Consider the following 18198-nt stretch of genomic DNA (forward strand, 5'->3'; position numbering starts at 1 on the left):
AAAAAACAAGGAAAGAATGCAATTACAATTCTTGAACAAAATTTTCACTTAAAAGCACCTGGTTTTCTAAACACAAGGATTCCTTGACAAGTTGTAATACAATGACCTATATTTAAAATGAGACATTTAAAAAATTAATGAAAGTCTCATTTTGTACATCAATTTACTATGGTTTCCTCAAGTTAGTTCCTTTGGAAAAAAATAGACTATAAACATATACATTCGGAGTATTATATGAATTCTTCAGGAATTACTATGCATGAATAGAGCCTTATTAATAAATAAGCATTATACATTGGTACTTTAAAAAAAGAAGCCTTATAAAATCAAAATCTCTTCATGTAATGATAGACAGTAAACAGTTGAAAACAACATGCTTCAAACACTGACCTAATGTCTATAGATATTAGAAACCACCATTTCAGTATAAAATTATTAGAGGACAAATACAATCACTTCATACAATTACTGCTAAAGAAAGAATTAACTTCCAAGGGACTGGAACTCTAAATGAAAATAGACAAGGACATGTAAGAAAATGTTAATAAGGACAACAGTTCAACACTCTGAACACATTTAAGAGAGGGGTTTGCTAGGCCAGTGGTGATGATGCTACATGACTGTGATCTCAAAACTCAGAAGCTGGAGGAAGATTCAAGTCTGCCTAGGGTATACAGAAAGACCCTGCCTCAATACCTCTTTAAAATGAAACACAAAGAATTGTCCAAACCAAGCCAAAACAAAAAGTGGGCTGTTCCTATTTTATGATTGTTAGAGAATAATGGAGGGGCTGGGTGGTGCAAATGTTTATAATCCCAGCACAGAGTAGGTGGAGGCAGGAGGGCCAGGACTCCAAGGTTATCCTTAATTACACGATGAATCTGAGGCTAGTCTAGGCTACAGAACCCTGATTTTAAAAAAGGGTGATGGTGGTTATGAATCAGTCTCAGAAAGGTTTTTCTCTATAGTAGATATCTGTTTTCATATAATTAAGATGAAAGTACTATGTACAAATACAGTTTATTAGTCTGATAATGTTATAATTCCTTAATAATTGCCGATTAGACTGCTGAGCTTTCACCCTCTGACTTCAAATACAGTATCAGAATACATTAGCAATTATTCAACAGTAACTCCAACTTATATACCTCATTTTCAATGTAGCTATTGAGAAGATCTTGAGTCAGTTGTCTGTACAGGCTACTCTGGATAGGTAGATCAATACTCTTGACTTTGCCTTTTTTAATAGTCTGATTTATGCGGTCTTGCTTGTCTGAAGAAAGTGACTAGAAAAGAAAACCAAATCAAAAGTGAAATTTTCTAAAACTAACAAATTTTAGAATTGAAACAAAAAGAGTAAAGTCAAACATAAAAACTAATACTGATAACCTCTTTATTCTGGTTAATGCTAAATCCTTTCTACATTTGGAATATGAACTTGGAAATCCAAAGCTGTAATGAACAATCACTTCACATACAATACTATGGTTATAATTCATGACAAAGGAAACAAATAAGGTAAGAGTCTGGAGAAATTGGAACCTTTCTTATAAACTGTTTGTGGCATTATAAACTTTACAGTAATTGTTGCCAGATTTTAAAATAGCTGAACCATTGAAATGGTTTATGGGGTACTTGCTGCTAAGCCTGACAACCTGAATATGATCCCTAGGACCCACATGCAAGTTGTTCTTTGACTTCAACACAGGAGTTGTGGCATATATGTATACATACACACACAAACTTAGCTGAGAGCTTCTTCAAAATGTTAAAACATTTAAATATTATTATGATTAGTAATAATAATAAGTAAGTGTCCAAGAAAATGAAAATATACAGAGAAAAGTCGTCAAAAGTAACATTCTTAACAGAAAAACTATGTTGGAAATGTTTATCACTAGTAAACAGGACATCAGAATGTGAAATGCAGTGAAACAATGCATTCATAGACCATAACTAGTAATGGAATAATAACTCATCTTATTACTAAGCTGAACTTTGAAGCCATGCTTAATTTAAGAATCATCTTTAAGGGCATTTATCTAAAGTTTCCAAAATAGGCAAATCTGTAGAGACAAAGTAGGCTAACAGTTGCCTATGTCTGGAAAGGGGAGAATTTAGAGAAAGGGTGAGTTATAGCTCATGAGTACATGACTGTTTTAGGGCAAAAAATTCTCTAATATTGTGATGATGCAGGTGTGAGGACCCACTACTAATTTGTACACTAAATGGGAGAACTATGTGATGTACCAGGTATACTTCAAACTTAATTTTGTGTAAAATGAGAATATCAGAAAACAGGTTTCAGATTTTGAATAATTTTATAATCTAGAATTTAAAACCTCTAAGCTATGTTATGGACATAAAATAATCAAATTATTATTATTATTATTATTATTATTATTATTATTATTATTGTTTTGAGACAAGGTTTCTCTGATTAACAGCCCTAGTTGTCATGGAACTTGCTCTTGTAGACCAGGCTTGCCTCAAACTCACAGAGATCTGCCTGCCTCTGTCTCCCAAATGCTAGGATTAAAGGCATGTGCCCCGCTTCAAATTATTATTTTCTAAGATTGCTTTTTATCATTTTTAATTATGAATATGCATGTGTATCTGTGTGTAGGTTTGTGCATATGAGTGCAGGTGCCTGCAAAGGAAGGAAGAAGACAGTGGGCCCCTGCAGCTAAGTTGCAGGCCACTGTGAGTCACTGAACATGACTGCCAGGAAGCAAATGTAGGTCCTCTGGAAGCGCAGTAAGCACTCTTAACCAATGATCTATCTCCCCAGCCCGATTATCTTATTTTCAGAGACTTGAATGAAGGTAGGGAGGCCTAAGAAGTCAATGGGATCTGATGCTCTGAGGACGACAGACATGGAAAGTGATAAGATGTAAACCCATCAGCCCATCACCTCCCTGCTTCCACCAATCACCACAGCTGGCTCGGATATTATTTTATTATCATAAATGATATTTTATTATCATATATAAAATTATTTTAGCTGAGTATGGTGGCACATGCCATTAATTCCAGCACTCTAGAAAGCAGAGGTGGAGGTGGAGGCAGAGGCAGGCAGATCTCTGTGAGTCTAAGGCCAGCCTGCTCAGTCTACACAATGAATTCCAGATTGGCCAGGGAATGGGGAGACATTGTCTTTTACTCCCCAAAGATTTTTAAAAATACGATGTGACCAAAATTCGATGCAGAGCATTATACATTTAAATTCATTTGGAATTATTCCATTTCTCCGAGACTGTAATTTCTAGTGAAAAGAAATGTTATTAAAACATATTTTCCCCGTCAAAAGATAATTTTACTTATGTTTCTATATTTTAAAAGCTTTTAAGTACAACTTTGAAAGGTAGGTATTTTGGTCATAAACTTCCTATGCTTCTCCATAGCACTGCAGTTTGAACTACGCATGCACTAAACAGACCAGCTAGGCACCTCATCTCATCTCAGCCGGGTATGATAGGTTCCGCAGGCCTGTGACTCAACTCTTGGGAGGCTGCAGAGGAAGGGAGCACCATAAGTGTGAGACAGTTCTGCACTACATAGGAGACCTTGTCTAAAATAGACACACCTAAACAAGCAGACACAAAGTCCAAACCAGACAAAAGCTCCAAACACACAATCACAAAACAGGAAAGCAAACCTTTGTTTTGGCTCCAGTGTGATCAATCTCCTCTTCTGGGGTGTGCTCAGCATGACATTTTTGATGACCTCCTTCTTCTTGGTCAACCTGCATTTTGTCCTGGCAAAATATATAATGGATGGAACAGTCCTTTTCTAGAGAAAAGCACAGCCTTATTCCCGTGTTGAGATGTGGGTGTGTACCTAAGCAGCTCCCTTTTCAAATGATACTAACAACAAACAGTTAACGCCTATAAATGAAAAGGTCAGCTTGAAGATATATAAACAGACCTTCTCATTCACTTTTTTGACAAAAATTTGTAAAGAACACAGACAACTATTTTCAAACCGGTAAGTCAGTATTCATAAAATTAAGCTTTAAAACAACTTGACATTAAAATATTACAGAGATGATCTTAGTTCGATGGAAATGCAGTGAAAAAGATGAGCCTCAACCACACAATTCAGTTACATATTTCTAATTTTTTACTGAAAAGTATTTTTATACAGTTTCCCCTACCTCATCTCCTTCCAGATCCCCCTCTCCTTCCACCCTTCAACTCCATGCCCTCTTTATGTTACAATTTTTAAATGTAGAAAATACCAACATTAACCAAAACTTAGATGTCTCTGAAGCACTCAAATATAAACCATCAAATGGACTGTCCACTTGGCAAGCGATCCTAAACAACAGATACATTGTTTACTCTTTCTCATCACACTCCCCACCATTCTCTTGAAAGAAGCAGCTAAGAATGTAGGAATCATTGTATGTTTTGCTGTATCTGGACTTGAGTGAATATGTACTTCACAGTTAGCTTTCTTGAATAAATAAATGCACAGTTGTGTCAAAGAGAAAAACAGGCTAAATTATTTTCTCTCTGCCTCTGGGAGTTTGACCTGGGGGCTTTGTGCATGCTCACAGGACAAAAGCTCTACCTGAGCTATAGCCCCAGTCCTCGTTTTATATTCCAATTCTTCCCTTACAACTCTACAACCCCCCACATCATGACAAGAGGTAAGAAATGCAGAGTTGTGGTCACAGAGAAACATAATGTAAATATTAAAAGAAATATAGTAAAGAAAAAAATGTTGGTGCTCTGTGCCTCCTACTTGGGGATCAAGATGAGATCTCAGTTGTTAATGCTACCATGCCTTTGTTTTGCTACCATGGATGCTAACCCTCTGAATCTGTAAGCCCAATTAAATGCTTTCTTTATTAAAACAAAGAAAAGAAAAAAATGCCACTGGGGATTTAATTCAGTAGTAGAGTGTGGTAGAGTGATTGCTTAGGGTTTTAAATCCTGCAAAGCTAAGTAAATTAGTAAACAAAATTAAAATAATTATAAATTGCTTTCAAGTAAATGATCACAATGCTGTACCAGAATTTTTATTTTAAAGTAGAACTTTTCTTTATTATGATGCTAATTTATTAAGTTATTTTTTGGTGTGTGAATAATTTGACATTTCCTTTACCTTAATTTAATAAGGAACAATACAATTAACAAAATGCTACATGGAGGCAGTCCTGCCCAGACACCGAAGAAGCAGGATGTGACCTGACTGCCCCATTGAAAAAGGTACTGAGCCATGTAATTAACATAGATAAGAATAATGGGTTAATATAAGTTATAAGAGCTAATATGAAGCCTGAGATAATGGACCAATCAGTTTATCATTAATATAGACCTCTGTGTAATTTCTTTGGGGTTTACCAGCTGTGGGAACTGGGCAGGACAGAAACCTCAACAAGCAGGCCCACATGTTATAAATGGCACCCACGTGGACAACTGCATCCACATAAAACCTGAGAGAGCTTGGAAAGTAATTCTAGACAGAAAAGAATAAAGCATGGCTTCTGGGTAGCAGCAATTTCTCAGATCTGCTCTGTTTGCAAGAGGAAAGTGCTCTCATTTAAGAGAAGCTTCCTGACTCAGCTTTAGCTGCAAAATCCTGCAGCTCTTTCACAAGTCCTGCCACAAAACACTTAAATGGTTTTGATAAAAACTGACTGCATGCTTTTTGGTTTTCAGCAATAGCAGGAAAAAAGCTGCATCATTTTAAAATACCAGCTTTCTGGGCCGTCCTGCCAGCACAAACTGACTCTTTTAGGCAGGCAGTCCGACTACAGAGCATCTGAGTGTGGTTTGTGAGCACATTGCTGCAGCTTGCTTGCTGGCAGGGACCTTGAAATGCCATAGAGTTGTGGTGATAAACATGGCTACAGCTGGTACCTCTGCCATGAGGCTGAAATCTCAGAACGCTAAGAAATGGGCTGGATCTAGCCTTCAAAGTCATGCCTTTAATCCTCTCTATATTGCTTAGCAAATTAAAGACTCCTGTGGTCATAAAAAGAGAGAAAGATACAGTAAAGAGAATTTCAAAGACAAAGAAAACCTCTGAATGGTTTATATTGTGTTTAAAATATATGTAAGATTGGGAGAGTAAAGAAAGAGGTTAAAGTCCTTAAAATAAAAAATAAAGAGAATAGTTGGGTTTGGTGGTACGCACCTTTAATCCTAAGGCTTGGGAGGCAGAGGCAGATAGACCTCTGTGAATTCAAGGTGTGGTGGTGCATACCTTTAATCCCAGCACTTGGGAGGCAGATGCAGGTGGGTCTCTGTGAGTTCAGACAGCCTGGTCTACAGAGGGAGCTCCAGGACAGCCAAAGATATACAGAGAACTTGTTTCAAAAAGTAAAAGTAAAAATAAAAGAAACAGAGGTTAAAGTAAAGTCACACAAAGATGGAAAATATACAGAGAATCTGGATACTGTATGTTATTATGCTTTCATTGTTTGAATGCTGAGGAAGGAGCAACAGCTGCTAAAAAAAAATCTGCTTATAAATCCTGCAGAATTAATCCAAGATAGGTATTTTGAAAATCCCTTGACTTTAAAATTGAAGTCAAAAGGTATGTTACTTTGGAAAAGAGACTTTGCTTTTGTTTTCACAGGAAATGAGAGGCTATGGATTCATTTTGAGTTACGAATAATCATGTTTGATCAAGGAAGACCACCTAAGAAATCTCCAGTAGGAACATATGGCCCAGATATCAGAGGTCTACATCCAGAACAGAACAGGTTCAAGACTGCTGCCTGAGATGATCAAGACTCACAGGATACTCCAGTCAGGACTTGATTATAATTCAAAATTTTCTTTAGGTCCCCATAAGATTATTAGCGCCCCCAACCAGCAGGAAGTAGCCTGGAATACTACACCCACATTCCCAAAAAAATGGACTATGGATATTTTCCTTTGTTAAAAAAAAAAGAGGGGGAAGTGGTGTGGGACAATTCTATACTCTGTCAATTATGTTTTAAATAAACACTGATTGACCAGTATCCAGGCAGGAAATATAGGCAGGACAACCAGACAGGAAGTACAGGCAGGTTAATGAGATCAGGAGAATTCTGGGAAGGAGAAAGCCCATTCCTCTGCAGTCCTGTCCGGACACCGAAGAAGAAGGATGTGACTTGCCCCACTGAAAAAGGTACCGAGCCAGGTGGCTAACATAGATAAGAATATAAGTTATAAGAGCTAATACGAAGCCTAAGCTAGTGGGCCAATCAGTTTATCATTAAAAAAATGCTACACGGGAAAATACCATGGCCATAATTCACATATTTTAAGCTAATAGAACACCTTTGATCAATCAAGAAGAAAGGATAAAAACAGTTCTTGTTAAATGAAACAGGTCACTTCCAAAGAAGGGGAAAATTGTCCTGTAAAAAGATAACTCCTTCTCCTTTTGAAATAGGTTCTTCTTAATGTCCCTTAGGCAAGGGCTTAAGCAACCATTCCACTTCAGCTTCCAGAGTAGCTGATACTAATGGTTTCCCCTACTATTTCTTCTTGGAGACCTTCCCCAATAGTTTAAAAACACTTTTATTATTTTGTATGTATAAGTGTTTTGCCTGCATGATATCTGTGCACCACTTGTGTGTCTTGTACCTAAGGAGGCCAAAAGAGGACATGGGATCCTCTGGAACCGGAGTTATAGAGAGGTGTAAAGCTCTCTATATTTCCTGTGGGTGCTGGAAATGAACTTGGGTTTTCTGGAAGAGCGGCCAGTGTTCACCCACTAAGCCATCTCTCCAGCTCTCACCCCACTTTTTCTTTTAAGAAAAAAATTAAGTGAAGCTCTTCTTCTGTAGTCAAGGCCAATTTTAAACTTTCTGCAAAATTCCTTTTCCTGAGTGCCATTCCCAGGATTATAAGCATAAACTACCCACTGTTTGTGTGTGTGTGTGCGTGTGTGTGTGTGTGTGTGTGTGTGTGTGTGTGCATGGGCACATACTTTTAGTTGGGGGTATCATTCCTCTGGCACCACTTACTTAAAAAAAAAACCCAGGGTTTCTCACTGGATTTAACTCAACAAGTAGGCTAGGCTAAGTGGCAAGGCCCAAGTTCATTCTGTCTTTCCTCTCCAGACTAATCCAGTACCATCAAGCTCAGCTTTTAAAATCTGGGTTCTGGGTTTCACAGGTCTTCATGTTGTAAGAAGCATTTACCAACCCAGCCCTGAAAACCCATTCTTGAATGCACAAATATAGAGAAGGACTTGGGAGTTCCTCCAAATGTGGCTAAAAAATCCAATAAATGCAATTGACAATAACATACAGATTGTGTGCATAAAAAGGTAAACTTTTTCTGTAAGTGAATAGAACCACACTCCCCGAGCTGAGCACAGAGACAAGTGTACACATCTGTAATTTTGCAGTCTAGACGCAGAAGCAGGAAGATCAGGAGTTTATCTGGTCTCACCTACATAGAGAGTTTAAGGACTGTCTGGGTACCACGAGAATTTGTCTCAACAGTTCTATAAAACTCTTTCCTCTACAGTGCACCGGCAGTGAAGTCAATACCTTATAAATCTTTCATAATGTACAGCATCTGCATTTGAATGTCACTGGACTCACAGCATATCCCTTTGTTTAAATGCCACAGATGTTTTACAACCAAACCCTAAAATATTTTAAGAAGCACGCCTTTAATCCCACAATGCCAGGAGGCAGAGACAAGTGGATATCTATGAATTTGAGGACACTTGGTCTACAAAGTGAGACTCTGTCTACAAAGAACAACAAAAATATGTGTTTAGTTTAAAAGTTACTCCTAGTTTTCTCTAGCTATACATATGCATGTTTTAAAGAATTTAACAATGGATTTCAAAACTTACATGTTCCATATAAGCTATGAAAGATGCCTTGGCCCCTGTGAAGTGCATTACAAGATATGGTGTAGACCATTCCTTAAACCAAGTCTTCCTTAGTATGGTTATAAAGATGAGGCCCTACAGAAGAAACCCCAAGGCTAACCTTGGGAAAGAAGGTACTCATCACTGGGGTGCTGTCATGATCCCAGGGGAGAGGAAGCTGGGACAAGATTTCTACTTACTGCATCATCTTTGTTTTCAGTCTTAGATGAAGCTTCTGTTTCCATAGGGGCCTCATTGTGATCGCCTTCCAGATTCTGCTTCTCAACCACTGAAGCACTGGCCACACTGAAGATTCCATGGATGTTAATACGAACTTTAACTTTTACTTTAGAACTATCACCATCAGATTGTGGGAAAACATTCTGAATAGTGAAGTTTCCTTAGGGGGAAAAAAAGCTTTGATTAGTGTATGAACATCAGATCAAACTCATTCAGGGTTTTAATAACTTAATCATCATCTTTAAAGCACACGTAAAAATATGATTAAATTCTGGATGATCGCTATGGAACAAGTGCTTTGATCAGATTACTCTCTTTGCAGTAGTAACAAAGCTGCTGTGAAGACTCACAGAGTCAGTAGTTTTCTAGGAAAAAGGTGGTTTTGTTACTATTTACACATTTATCATGTGCATGTGCGCACACACATATATGCCACCATGTGAGTGTGGAGGTCAGAGACAACTTTCAGGAGCTGCTTCTTTTCTTCTACCATGGGAGTCTTCTGGAAGACTAAACACAGGTCATCAAGCTTGGTGGCAAGTGCCTTTATCACACTGAGCTATCTTGCCAAAGCAAGAACTTAGGATTTTAAACTAAGGACAATTTAATTTGATTCAAAAGCCAGTAAATGATTTAAGTAACTTATAATCAAAAGCCAAAATAGCAAGATCTAATTTCTGAATTAAAAAACTATATATATATATGTATATATATGCATATAAGCTTTGCTATAATTTTTATAAGTAATCATTATTGTTCATGAATAAAACACTTCCAAACATTAAAAATAAATTCTCCTATGCCCAAATTAGTGGTATCAGCTAAAGAGAGACTAATAGGCCAAAAGTTAAGACAGGCCAGTGAGCAAGTTTGACTAACATTTTTACTGGTTATGTTGTTCCCCAACGTTCATTCTATGTCCCAAGCAGTACTTCACAAACTGATAGATAGTATTGGAAGATATGTTTTTATTTCTGTTTTTGCTTTGTTTTTTTTTAAGAAGTATTAAATTGAAGACTGGTTTCCTTATCAAAGGAGGTAATTAGAAAAAGTCGTATATACCCATATGAGAATGCCACGTGACTATGAAGATGGCAACTACAAAGCAAGGAGAGGGACCTTGAGCAGACTCTTCCTTTACAGCCCTTTCTTATTAAGACTAGTCAGTGCAGCAGTGAGAAGAGGGGAAATGAAGACCAGGAGTTCAATCTGTAACTGACTTGGATAACTCACTACCTTCGGACCAGCCAGAAACACACTTTCTACAGCTCAGTTCAGGCTCTCGCTCCCGGGGAACTGTAAACACCTGTTGCTGGGGCCGTCCAGCTGGTGGACCTGTGCAGTAACAACAACTAGCGTAACTTGCAGTAACTTCTATTGCTTTGGTAATTACTTTCAAAGTTTATTTTCTCCTTTTCAGTTTATTAATACAGAAAAAATTAAAAATATTTCTCTTAAATATTATAAAAATCATGTTTTGTAGTTTATCATTTAAACATAAACAGGTAAAACTGACATTGTAATTCCCTATTTGCTCTTCTGTATCACTCAACAATACAGTTTCAGAGTTACACAGTCGTGTTACTAATACAAATACAATTTGCCTAAAAGTTTTTTCCATGAGACAACCTTGACACAAATTTTCCAGGCCAAGTTTAGAACACCTAGCATAGGGAGTCACTGAAAGCAGAAGTAGGACTACCTGGGGAGAGAACGAGGAGTGGCAGAGAGAGAGGAGAGGATAACAAGGGTGCACATGCTCAAAGCACACTGCATGTATGCATATACACACCAAGAGGGAAATGTCATAATGAAACCCATTATCTTGTGCAAACTACACACTAATAAAAATGTAGAAGCCAAAACAAATTAGGACTGTTCAAGGATGCCGTTTTTTTAGAAACAAACTAAGCATGAAAAGGCTCATAGTTACAAAAAAGTACAAATTTCTTTAAAATCTGGACTAATTTAATTGAAAAGGTAATTTTTGCTTACTTAATTCTATACATTATTTATTTAGTTAGTTAGTTGTTTTTTTTCAGACAGAGCTTCTTTGTGTAATCTTGGATGACCTGGAACTAGTTCTGTATACAAAACTGGTCTTGAACTCAAAGATCCACCTGCCTCTGCTTCCCAAGTGCTGGTGTTAAAGGCATGAGCCACCACACCTGGGTACAAATTGTTTATTAAATGCTTAAAAACTTTAATTTTTTGTTGTCTTACCAATTCTTGGATCAGGATAAGGCACTTCATGCAAATTAGTATAAAATGCTTCTAGTTCAAATGGTTCCTTCTTGTGGAATGTTATGACCTTTGAGAACGGGGCAGGATGGTTCTTAGAGAAGACTTCACATTCCCTAAAGTGCAGAAAAAAAGACACTTCAATGAAACAAACAGGTTGCTTGGGAACCCAATGTCAGAATATACTTCACTCTTAATTCATGAGCAGCAATTGCAAAGAAGAACATATGTAAGGAAAAACACCTATGGATTTTTCTATTTTCAACAAGTTTACAGTTGAAGGCTTTCAGAATGTCTAACATAATTGATCGCTGTACACTAAGAAACAAATTGAGACTATGCATATTGTGAGGTCACATGTAGGAAGGACAAGGCAAACACTTGACCATATGCAGCCCTTTGAATTACAGCCCCCCATTAAGTACTCTTCTTTGGAAATAAACTTACAGAAGGATACAGATATAGAACAGTACAGAGAGTATCTGTGTGTCAGGCACCTAGACTTGCTACTGTCCTTTGCCTTGTCTTGTCATTTGAATGCACATGTTACAATTGTGCATTTTTACTAAACAGCCTGAAAGTGACACGCTTATGTTATTATTGCAAATACTCTAGTATGTACTTTCTAAAACAGAAAGTCTCTGAAGTTTTAATCATATTCCAGTTGTTGTTCATCTTATGCCTGTTTATAGTGTTTCCTTCCACCTAGAGCAGGAAGTTTTAAACTTGTAGTGATCTCTATTTCTTAAAAAACGTAACAGGAATGCTTATGACTATTGTATATGGGTGTTTATTATATAACATCATTGTACCACTTCAGTCACTCAAGGGCTTAAAACACACAAATGAAACCTGTCTTCCTAGCTCTCAGGAGCCTACTAATGCTTTCCTTGTTCTTACTGTGGTCACTACCGCATATGCTTTTCAGCTTAGCTCTCTCTATATCTTGAGATTTTTCTTACTTACATATTTAACTGAAATTGAACTCTACAGAGCAGTTCTTGACTTAAACTAAGATTAAAACGAGCCATCCAAATACTCCGCAAGGCACTCATACAAAGTTGTGTCTTTGTTAGGGTTTCTACTGCGGTGGTGAAACATGACAAAAACAAAGTTGGGAAACAATGGGTTTATCCAGCTTACCCTTTGCATCAGTTTATCATCAAAAAAGTCAGGACAGAAACTCAAGCACTTCAGAAACCCTGAGGCAGGAGCAGATGCAGTGGCCATGGAGGGGTGCTGCTTAGTGGCTCGCACATGGTTTGTTCAGTCTGCTTTATAACGGAACCCAAGATCACCAGCCCAGGGAAGACACCACCCACAATGGGTTGGGCCCTTCCCCATCAACCTCTAATTAAGAAAATGCTCTATAGGCTGGCCACAGCCTGATCTTATGGAGGCATTTTCTCGGTTGAAGTTCCATCCTCTCAGATGACTGCAGTGTATGTCAAGCTGACATGAATCGAGCCAGCACAGGCTGATAGTCTATATTTTTAAAATTTATACAAGCAATTCAGTTATGGATAATGACATACAGAACACAGAACAAAAGCAAATTCACAATGTAGATACAATTTTGTTCATTGTATAAGCCATTTCCAAAAGGGAGGCAAGTAAAATACAATATTTTTAAATTTGGTAGGGAAGCAAGCTACTTACATGTTGGCCAATTTACAGAAACAATGTAAATGTCAACAAAAGCACAAAATATAATTTATATTATATTCTTAATAAATATATAATATAATAAAATATTTTATTATAAATAAAAACATTTTTATTACATGGGCTACAGGAGCACATTGAACTTTGATCTTCCTTTCTCTACCACCTGAGTGGTAGGGTTACAGGCATGCTCCAACACACTGTCTATTTATGTGGTAATGAAGATGGAACCCATGATTTTGTACATGCTAGACACATTCACTACCAACTAAGTCATATTATCAAGGAGAAAAAATAGCATTTACTTTTGTTTATAAAAATCATGTTAAATTTAATAGTATAGAAGAAAACTGAATAAAATATATGTAATCTTGTGTCAATAGCAATGTAAGGAATCTTTTTCGATATTATACTAAACACTAATTTGCTATTTTGAGACAAAATGGGTACTTATGCTCTGGCTAAGCAATTCTACTCTGCTATTTTATAGATATAGCAAACATACCTAAACATTGTTATATGTATAGCAATGTTTCTAAACACCACTAAAAATAGCAAAATGTCATTTTCCTAGTGCTTTGGTGATTTATGATGGCATATTCAACTGTTCAGTAGTCACTGTCTGCTGTCATGGGAAAGTCCTAAGTAGTATCTTCTTCAAAAGCAAATTGTACTGGAGCTCCACAGATGATTTATGTATTTTACTTATAAAGATTCAAAGAACAGGTATGGACAGATACATTAGCTGCTAAAAATGGCTAATATGAATTAACAAATATGCCCATCATGGTTTGTATGCTATTTTTATAGTCTTTTTTCTCTAATACTATTCAACACATTTAACAATTTTTTAAATTATTTATTTGTATTTTATGTTACACTGGTGTTTTGACTGCATGAATGTCTGTGTGAGGTTTTTGGATCCCCTGGAACAGGAGCTACAGACAGTTGTGAAATGCCATGTGGTTGCTGGGAATTGAACCTGGGTCCTCTAGAAGGGCAGTCAGTGCTCTTAACCACTGAGCCATCTCTCCAGACCCACATTTAACAAAATTTTAAGAAGCATAAATTCCTCTAATTTAGAAAAAGCATATTTGATTGGTTGAATATTTATGATAAAATATAATTAAGATTTAAAAAATAACTTACCCAGTCCCTTCTTCAAAAGAAGTCTTCCACCTTAATGTGACTGAATAGGGAACAAGGTCTGTTATGGAAAATTCCCGCACTTTAAATGCTGGTGAGAGGATCGCACACTGAAAGTAAGAAATGCACTTAAGTGAGTAAGTACATTTCACATTCTATGTTAACCATAATTAAATTGCTTAGTAATGTCTTTATAGTAAAAATTGTTAAGATTTTAAAATTTGTTACATTTTAGTAATGACAAAAGAAAATTTAAAGGGTCCATGTATTTTGTGTGATTTTACAAAAGCTAATCTAAGAACAGCTTTAAATTTCCAAAAGGAATTATTAATGTACATAATCTCAAGAATTCAGTTTTTAGTACATAAATATATTATCTTATTATAGTTTTAAAAGTACAAGAGAAATCAGGCATGGTGGTGCATGCCTTTAATCCCAGCACTTCTGTGGCTGGGGTAGGTACACACACACACAGACACACACAGACACACAGACACACACAGACACACACAGACACACACACACACACACACACACACACACACACAGAGCATATGTGACCGGGGAGGAGAGAAAGAGAGATACAGAGGCAGACAGACAGACAGACTTACAAGGACTACTTCAGTTTACTTTCAGCATATTGATGGGGTGACTGGGCAGATAAGAGGCCTGTCGCAGACACTGTACAAACTACATATTAAGTAGTTCTAACCTGCAAAGCACATCCTCTGGCAACAGCTTCATCAGCATTTAGGGTGGTACTGATGTCTTTCAGAAAAAACCTAGTGATCTGCTCCTTGACTGCAGGAATCCGAGTGGCCCCTCCTACTATTTCTATGCTGTTTATGTCTTCACGTTGTAAGTCTGGAAGTAAAACATATTTCAGTGAAAGAATGAGAAGTCTTCAAAACTTGTAAATACTAGTTGTTAGAATGTACTTTATAGGTAAGTGGATTTTTTAATGTGCTCACAAGAAGGTTAAAAAAAAAACCCAGTAATTATAGAAAAGGCAAACTCTAACACTGTGTGTGTGACACCACCGTGGTCCAGACATCAGTGACAAGAACAGAACTCACAAGCTTTGAAGCTCTCTGGCGGTTACCACCTTTCTAACTTCCACTTCTAACTTTTCTAAAACTATTCTAAAAGTTATCTTCAAGACAGCAATTACACCCTTGTTTCTAATTTAATGTCCTACAAAGGTCTTCCATAATCACTTAAATATTCCAAAATATAGTTAGCTTGTTTATGATATAAACAATATTATAAGCAAGGAAATGCTCAGAAATCTGGAATTCTAGTGTCCTGTTCTATGAGTGAATGAATTGTAATTTCTTTTTAAAAATGAAAAACACAAAACTTTTAAAGAATTTGGTCATTTCCACTTACTAGCTTGGTCCATTACTGCTTTTAAAGGTGGTTCAACCCTGGCCAAGAGGGAAGCACACAACTGTTCAAACTGAGCCCTGTGGAAAATGAAATAAAAATCATTTTGGGGAAGAAAAGTTGAAGACACCCTCTAAAACAACAGAACTAGGGAAAATCCAATATGACCCAAAGAGAAAATCAGCAAGTGCTCTTCCAAGCGAACACACGATACCTGTTCATCTTACTAGAGACATCCAGGTCGTTCATGAAGCACTCGATGTTCAAAGGAAGATCTGATGCATTTGCACTCATCAGCTTCTTCAGCTTCTCACACTCCTGATACAGCCGCAACAAGGCCCGAGAGTTCTCCTTCACGTTGATCTTATATTTGGTCTTGAATTCCTCACAAAAGTAGTCCACTAAAGCCTCATCAAAGTTCCTGCCACCCAGATATGGGTCAAAGGTAGTAGCCAACACCTGTTTAGTTGAAAGAAAATAATTAAATTTTCTAATATATAGTGTCTTAGTTACTTTTTTATTGCCATGACAAAACACCATGAAAAAGACACCTTATAAAAGAAAACATTTAATTTTGGGCTTATAGTTTCAGAGGATGAGTCCATGATCATCAAAGCAGGAAGCATGGCGGCAGGCAGGTACAGCAGAGGCTGAGGTATTTTATCTTGAGACACACCACAAGACAGAGAGAGCTAACAGTGACACACCTCCTCCAGCAAAGCCTCACCTCCCACTCCTTCTCAAACAGTTCAATCAACTGACAAGTATGCAACATTGAAGTCTATGGTTCTATTCTCATTCAAACCACAGCATTCCATTTCCTAGACCCTTTAGGCTTCTGGCCATATCATAGAGCAAAATACATTTGATCCAATATCAAAAGCCCCCTAGTTTTTCACAGTTTAAAAGTCCCAAGTCTCTTCTGAGACCCAAGGCAATCTTTTAATTGTAATCCCCTGTAAAATAAAAAGCAAATTACATACTTCCAACAAACAATGGCACAGAATATATATTGCCATTCCCAAAGGGAGACATAGTAAGGAAATATTGGATGAAAACAGGAACAAAACACATCAGGGCAATCTCCAAATTCTGTAAGTCAACATCTCATGTCAAAGTACATAGATGGCTCTGCCCTTTCAGCTTTGGTATCTATAACAGATTTCTCTTTCTTAGGCTGCTTCCACTCTGTGTGAAGCTCTCGCTAGGAAAGGGTTAGAGCCTATAACCACCATGGCAAGGACCATGGCTGCAGGTAGGCAGGCATGGCATTAGAGCAGTTGCTGGGAATTTACATTCTGACTCACAAACAAACATGAGAGAGGGAGGGAGGGAGGGAGAGAGGAGGAATGTGAGATGAGCACAAACTGGGAATGGCATAGGTTTTTGAAACCTCAAAGCTCACCCTCAGTGACATACTTCCTCCAACAAAGCCACACCTCCTAATCCTTCCCAAACAGTTCTACCAACTGGAGATCAAGCATTTAAACAATAAGCCTCTGAGAGCCATTTGCATTCAACCCATTACAAACAAAAAACAAAACCAAAGAACAAAAGTAAAAAAAAAACAACAACAAAAAACCTCTCTAAAATTGTAAAGGCAAAGGTCATCCAAAAGAATCTGTCAAATCACTGGGTGCCAAATGTTGGGATAAATTATCTGTTATACCTGGCTCAATAGCTACCTCCTCTTTGTTATCTGCTCTATAGTTACACAACTCTATAACACAACTAGAAGGACAATTCTAATTTTGAAATAACTGAGAGACAACTAAAATTTCAATAGCTTACATTCATTGACTCTCTAATATACTGAACCCCAAATGAAGTTTAAGGACAAGCAGCAGTTCTAAGTGCTAAGTGCACACAAGAGCAAAACATTCAAGAAAAGAGATCAAAAAACTGGATCAACAGTATTATTATGTAACCATTCAATTTCCCGATTAGTAGTTTAGCCTTTGGCTATGATCTTTTAAAAAAACCTACCTATTTTTTACAATAATGTAAAACAAAGAAATACACAAGCAAGTAAAAATGGAAAAAGAAAAAGAATAATTTGCTTCTCACCAGACTACCAGTTGGCTGCTGTGTGTAGGCCAGTACGTCAGACAACTCCAGGATATCTAACCTTGTGAAAAATGGCTACTTAACCTTATGATTCGGGAGTCATGCTTCTGTAGGCATGGTTCCTTGGCAGTTTCTTTTAAGATGGGGCACCACATTAAGATGCAAGTACTATTAATAGCATTATCCCAACAGACTCACATACATTCTACAAATGCACACATTCCATAGGGTCCAGTGCTGCCCAGCATGAAATGCAAAATCATCCTTCCATGTGATAATGCAAGGGTGTATTCACTTAAGAATCAGCGCCACAACTTTTATCAGACTTCAACAGGACTCAGTGATGAAAAATGAATAGATAATTACATGTTAAGTAGAAAAAAAAGGGAAAATCCACTTTTGTTACTAAGCTAACATTTAAAAATAGAGGCCAGGAATTAAGACAATTTATACAAAAATACTATAATTTCATCACAAATTTCCTTTGTTTTTCTGACTATAAGGATTTTGTTATAGTAAAATGAAGTACAAAACAAAGGGTGCACTTGAGAGATGAACACAAAAATAAAGATATATAACACAGAAACTACTAAATGCCACATATTTCAAGCATTTTAC

At 37.0% G+C, this 18198-nt stretch overlaps 1 protein-coding gene across 1 annotated transcript in view; it reads right to left on the reverse strand.

The window, feature by feature from the left end:
• Hspa4l (heat shock protein family A (Hsp70) member 4 like) overlaps window positions 1–18198 on the reverse strand; it is a 46962-nt gene that overhangs the window by 9922 nt on the left and 18842 nt on the right. Inside the window, exons 8-15 of the mRNA XM_085682410.2 lie at window positions 15728–15972; window positions 15517–15593; window positions 14840–14991; window positions 14131–14237; window positions 11299–11432; window positions 9036–9235; window positions 3659–3757; window positions 1149–1286 (exon numbers count right to left, since the gene is read on the reverse strand). Of these exons, the coding sequence (XP_085538536.2) occupies window positions 1149–1286; window positions 3659–3757; window positions 9036–9235; window positions 11299–11432; window positions 14131–14237; window positions 14840–14991; window positions 15517–15593; window positions 15728–15972 (1152 nt within the window). The remainder of the gene's footprint in view (window positions 1–1148; window positions 1287–3658; window positions 3758–9035; window positions 9236–11298; window positions 11433–14130; window positions 14238–14839; window positions 14992–15516; window positions 15594–15727; window positions 15973–18198) is intronic.

This window comes from Myodes glareolus, chromosome 20, assembly GCF_982192425.1.
Source record: "Myodes glareolus chromosome 20, mMyoGla1.1, whole genome shotgun sequence".
Taxonomy (NCBI): Eukaryota; Metazoa; Chordata; class Mammalia; order Rodentia; family Cricetidae; genus Myodes; species Myodes glareolus.